The sequence below is a fragment of the Fundulus heteroclitus genome, chromosome 14 (assembly GCF_011125445.2).
Source record: "Fundulus heteroclitus isolate FHET01 chromosome 14, MU-UCD_Fhet_4.1, whole genome shotgun sequence".
In the NCBI taxonomy this organism is placed as follows: domain Eukaryota; kingdom Metazoa; phylum Chordata; class Actinopteri; order Cyprinodontiformes; family Fundulidae; genus Fundulus; species Fundulus heteroclitus.
In genome coordinates, this window is record NC_046374.1 from 5529010 (window position 1) to 5535198 (window position 6189).

Genomic DNA, 6189 nt, shown 5'->3' on the forward strand with positions numbered 1-6189 from the left:
ATTTTTAAAAAGTCAAATAACGTGGCTATGTACAGTTAACCAAACCTGGATGCCAAATTGCTGCCTTGTGATTAGCTCGTTTACGTCAAAAGGTTAAAGAGGTGTACTTAATAAAATGGCCAGCAAGCACTTGTTCCATTTTAGACGTCATTGACATTTTGAATTGTTTTGTTACAAACAGCTCTGACCTACAGTCATTCCAAAGCCGTCCTGGAAAGACAGCTGGCACAACACGTTCTCTGCTGTTTTATTTCCAGATGAAGCCTCTGTAGCGCGCAGAGGCGGCTACAGGTGTGGTGGGCTACAGGTGTGGTGGGCTGGGGCCCCCGTAGCTCCGCGGCGCCAGCAGCGCCTCTGCGTTGCGCTGCAAGCGGCGGAGGCGCAGCGCCCACCGCGGCGAGCAGGAGGCAGGGACGGCGCTGCGGGCTCCGCCGTGTTCTCTGAGTCAGCGCTCAGCTCTCCTTATCACAAAAAGCCGATTAGCTGCGAGCGAGCAGGAACAGCTGCCTCTGTCCGGACATCAGCACAGGAACACGGCCGCCGCAACAATGGCGCACCGATCTGCGCAAAGTGCAAACTGAAAGAAAGAGCCATAAAAAGCGCAGATGGCCTCCCCCCTCCCTCCCTCCCTAACGGACACAATAACACCGCTCTCCCGAAAAGACAGCTGGTAGAAAAAAATAAAGGATGACAGCGAAGGGGGGTCTTACCCAGAACAGGATGTTGAAGCCGAAAATAAAGTACTTGATGCAGCAGCTGACTTCGTGGCCTTTGAAATGATTCCCCGACATGTTTGAGCATCATCTGCCTGTGGCTGCGAGGAGAAACACGGCCTGCTTCACAGGCTTTGTGCAGGACGGGAGGGAACAGGTCCGGCGCTCCGGGGATGCATTCCTTCTTTGTCCGCTGCCAGCGTCCGCTCAGAGCCGCGCAGGAGACGCGGGCGTCTGCAGCCCCACCGGCTCAGGGACGCCGAGCGACGCGGGGACCCGGAGGACGGAGCTAGCGCCGAATTGTCCCAATTATCAACGCGGAGAACCGCTATTCGGGCTAAATTGCGCCGACAGTGGGCGGTGACGTTCCCGGGGAAGGTCGTCGGTGATTGGCGGGAGAGACGCCCGTAAGAACACTGGGGTCAGCCAATCACGCGGAGAATTGCTGAAGCGCTTCCTGTGCGGAGCAGGGCAATAGAAGTAACAGTAAAAACGCGTTTTTACACCCAGATGATTCAATCCTAGCAGCTGAATATGTTACAGAGCGAAGTTCTGGAAGCATGGAGTCATGCCAGCCCCGGGCCCTGCAGCTTTTACGATGCTAGCCTAAATAAACTAATGTAGAGCAGCAAATGTTACATGTCCTTTTGAAAAAAAAAAAAAAAAAAGACAACATCTCTGCCGAAGGAGCTGGTTGTAACATTTAAAGAACCACAATTTTATTTCCGTTTGTAGATTTGCAAAAGAAGAGGGACACATTTTCTTGTATTGGAAGTTGATATTTGTTGAAAGCGATGTTTAAAAACAGCCATATAGTTTCCAACCAATGAAGAGAATATTACTTGGCGAATGCAAAAGTTGCACTTATATCAACCTTTAAAAACATTAGTCATCATTTTTCAGCCAGAGTTAATAAGAGCCATTGTGAAGGGTCCAAAGAGTCTGTTGCAGCTCTGGAGACCCATCTGTGAGTGCTAATCTGATTTTCCAAGGGTTATAAGAACACTGCATCATCAAGAGAACAAAAAGGTCTTTCTGCGTGGAGTTTAGATGTTCACCCGGGGAATGTATGGGTTCTCTCCAGGTACCCGGACTTCCTCCCACAGTTCAAAAATCCGGACTGTTACATAAACATTTGTAATGGGTCAGTGACCTTTCCATGATTGGGTGAACGATCCACAGTCCACCTCTGGCCCATTGACTGCTGCAGATAGACACCAGGCCCCTTCCTGTGACCCTGCAAGGATAAGCGAGAATCCGATGCACTGATGGAAAATGCCAACATTTTTATCAATCTGTTTAGATCGGACGTCAGCCAGTCACTGGTGCAATTCAACTTTTAGAGGCATTCATCACAGCAGAATCAATACGATTCATGATTGTACTCAATCAAGGAATAACTTCAGTTACAGCGCTCACAGCATACAGACTAGATATACATAAACAGATACAATTTTTTATTTATATAAAGAAAAGAAAAAGGGGAGGTGTTTAGTTGTGAAAGTGCAATAGATTATATTGATTTTGTTCCCCAGCAGTGCAGCTGATTACCCAGGTGTGAGGTTTTCACTGTGTTCATCAGAGATCCTGAGGAAGAAATTCTCTGTGACGTTCTGCAGCACCGGCCTGAAGGTAAAAGACTCAAATGGCTCAATAAGGTGTGTTTCGAGCAGAGACATCTAAACACTGCAGGAACACCAGTCCTCGCAGGAAGAACAGTGGGTTTCAGAGAAGGGAAATCAGAATTAAAATTGTGTTACTGAACTGTGCCCACTAGAGAGCAGTCACGACCCACTGGAAGAGAGAGGATCAATACTTTGTAACACATTTTTGCTGCAAGTCTTTTGATAACCACCTTTACACGTCTAGACCGTGAAGTTTCTTTCCCCATTCTTCTCGCAAAAAAAAAAAAAAAAAAAAAAAAAGCTGAAGCTCAGTTAAACCTTTTGAACAGTAATTTCAGTCTTGACAGATTTATTTCTGGACTTTGACTGGGGATTGTATCACACGATATGCTCTGACCAAAACCATCCCATTGCATCGGTGGCTGCATGTTCAGGCTGGTTGTCCTCCTGAAAAGCCAACCTCCACCCCAGTCTCAGGCTTCTGCAGCCTCTAACAGCTTTTCTTCCAGAATTGTACGTGGATTTAGCTCCATCCATCTTCACATCAACTCTGACCAGCTTCCCCGTCTGAAGAAAAGAAAAGCTGCCCCACAGCATGATGCTGCCACCTCTGTGATGTTTTTTCAGCACTTAAAACTCCACATACAATACATTGACATTTACAGCTGTAATGTGACAAAATCTGGAAATGTGCAAAGGAGCCTAAATGGTGTCATAAGGAAATGTACAGCACACTGTATTCAAATACTTATGGATTATTTAAATTAAATTAACTCTTTCATTATGTGTCCAGTTTGGAAAATTGCTATTATAGTGATTTTTAACACATTGGTTTTAAAAGACATAGGAACATGGTATAATACATATTGTTTTGGAAAAATTTACTGGCGAATCTTTTTATTATAGTGCTGATTCTGTTTTGCCTTGTATTTAATAATTCTTCCTGCTGTAAGTAAAACCCGGTTTTTCCAAGACAGCTTTTACTGTCCACTTATAGATAACATTTAATCTGGTTTTAGAAATATGGAAATTTTAAAAGAATTATCTGTGTCTGTCACTTTTTCCACTGCATTGCAAAATATTTGTGAATTATTCATTACTGAAGCAAACCAAATGAAACCACAGTATGCAAAAGGTATAAATAAAGGGGTCTGCAACCTGTGTGGTCTGGTTCTTTCCTACATATTCATCTAAAATTATAAGTTAGCTTTTTTTTCTGCTTACAGCAATGTAACATTTGTGGCTATAAACAGGTTTTATTTAGCTGGACTGAGGGTAAAAATGTTAATATGTATTTAAATGAATCACCTGATCATTGTTATTTCATGGTTAATGATGGCAACCATGGAGAAAAAGTAACTGTGAAAAGACTTCCCACAAAGGCGTTTATTAAATGTGTTAATCAGAGGTAAAAGTACATGTGTTGTCCAAATTAAAAGACCCAATTTAAAAGTGAACCTTATAACTGTCTTAAACATCAGGCGACATCCTCACGGAGCCGCCCCTCCCTGTTAAAATACCTCTTGTCTTGGAGGAGGCTGTGCATCTGGATCGTCACGCTGAGTAGGGAGGCCGGGACAGATGAGAGGTACCATGTCCTGATGTTAGACCTCACTGAGGTTTGATGTGATAATATTTATTTTTATGGGTTCAAACCATAAAAGCTCAAACTCAGGAAAAAAAACATTGCGTATGACACTCTTTAAGTTAAATAAAAGTGAATAAAGTTATAATTCAGTGTATTTGGGTGAGTTTTAATACTGTGTGGTCTGTTACTGCTGACTGAAAAAGGTTAAATGATCAAAAGTTTGCATGAATTACTGCACTCCTTTGTTTTTGTACATCCCAGGTTGTGCATAAAAGATTGTGTCACAGGTTTTTTTTTTGTGCGTTGTCACGCTTTATACCTTAGGCCCCAGGTCAAGAGAAAAAGATAGAACGATGTAGATCCTACTACCTTAAGATGGCCTTTGTTGCTTTGTTATTCGTGTCAAATTAACAAAGACATGGAGGCAAAGCAAACAAGGTTGTATGAAGGGAGAACACTGTCAAGCACTGAATGGACTTTTCCCTGCGGTTCCTGTTTAAATATGACAATGGTTTAAAGTGACATAGCATTTACATGAACCGCTATGATGTGTTTAAGATTAGAACTTCCTTTTTTTTTTTTTAGGTTTTTGCTGCACTAGTGGTTTGCACACCCAGGATTAGAACTTATTAAGACAGAAGTCCTCTTTAGTCTGGGTCCCTTCCACACTCTCCTTTACCTTCTGCCTCCAAGATTAACTAGTCTGGATTTAGACAAAATGAAGACAGTTTTTGACTTTAGGTGAGAAATTAACTGCTATAACATTTCTAATATGACTTCACTTCGAAGATTCTCCTTATCGTTAGCTGACTGTTTGAATCACTGAGTCCCCAATCAGTCGGATCAGTCTGATTGATGAAGCATTCCTCGTTTCTCTGCTTCCAGACAGATGAATCTATCTCCATCAGAAACTTTCAAATGCGGGAAAACACCTGTATGGTTTCAGAGTCAGTCCAGTGGCTCACTAGAAGAGAAATATCCTGATTACAAATGCAGGGTCAGTTGCCAGAGTGAAGAAACTGGAGCTTTTTTTTGGACTTGGAGGCTTTGGCTCTCCTTTCATTGGTCAAGGTGGCGGGGTTAGAACTGGACGGGTCGTGCTTCGTAAAGCACCAGTAAGGGTTCCTGCAGGGAGCCTCTGTTCAGACTGTACAGATTCTGTGTTAGCGCCTCATGGAGGACCAAACTCCCGCTTTCATCGGTGTACCTCAGCTGGAAGCCCACCACCTCCACAGGCTTCAGAGCCAAAACAGCCGACGCGTCGAACACGTCGTACCCGGAGGGGGGTCGCTGGTCCAGTCTCAGCTGCCTCTCCTGGAGGGCAGGGGTTTCGATCAGATTGTCTTGTGACGCGATGATGCTGTGCAGGGTCACAGTCACGCTCAGAGGGCGTGAATGGAGGGTCTTCCTGTACAGAACCATCTCTGCAGCCAGCATGGACGGATTCAGGCCGCTGATGTTGAACCAGATCCATCCTTGGGAGGCATGATGTGGCCCTGGGGGATCCGAACAGTAAAAACTGCATTATTTGCTTCCTGCTAAGCATCTGATTCTGTAAAGTTATTGTTAAACAGCAACAGAGGGCATGTTATTTGCCATTTTATTTGTGGTTGTACAGTTTATTAGTCCTCTACTCCAATTTACACAGTAATGGAACTTTCTGAGCAAAAACGTATTTTCTCACCATCAACACTTCGAAAGCTCTGCACCAGGATTCCATCAGATCTTCCAAAGTCTTGAGTTTCCAGGGACTCCAGGTGCTGATAGATCCTCCTCATGTAAGGATGCGGTTTGGCTTGATGACTCGCCGACACTTTCTTGATGTGTAGCATTTCTAAGATACCTTTGCTGAGCCCTTGGTTCGCCTCTACATTTCTGCGTTGCTCCTTCAGCAATAAGCCTTCGATAGAAGACACCAGAAGGAAGGCCAAGATGGCATAGAAAAACCCCAAATGCACCAGTCGAACCATTCTGAGTTTAGTTGATTTTTCAACCCCGTCTGGTGCAACAGAGAGTCTGAGCTAGAGCCGGACTTCTGCTAGCCTGCACCCTGCAGACCAGCACGCAGCTCTGGGCTCTAATAGTCAAGCAGGAACCACAGGGGCCGTCAGGACTTTCTGCTTCAGTCCACTGCTGAAGCTGAGGAATGTTATTCCTCTTTGACAAACACTTTCCCCCTGTTCTTGTGCAACGCGCTGAACACATCTGATACACAACAGGAGGGTGGATCAGATAGGAATGGTGCACCTGAGATACCTGGACA

The 6189-nt window shown here is 44.5% G+C and overlaps 1 protein-coding gene across 1 annotated transcript; it reads right to left on the bottom strand.

Annotated features, from left to right (window-relative positions):
* Positions 1–4989: 4989 nt before the first annotated feature.
* LOC105938324 lies at positions 4990–5896 on the bottom strand. The gene is made up of 2 exons (XM_012880025.2): positions 5611–5896; positions 4990–5422 (listed from the first exon to the last, which is right to left on the bottom strand). Exons 1-2 carry the CDS (start codon positions 5894–5896, stop codon positions 5007–5009), a joined length of 702 nt encoding a protein of 233 aa, XP_012735479.2. The 3' UTR covers positions 4990–5006.
* Between the last annotated feature and the right edge of the window lie 293 nt (positions 5897–6189).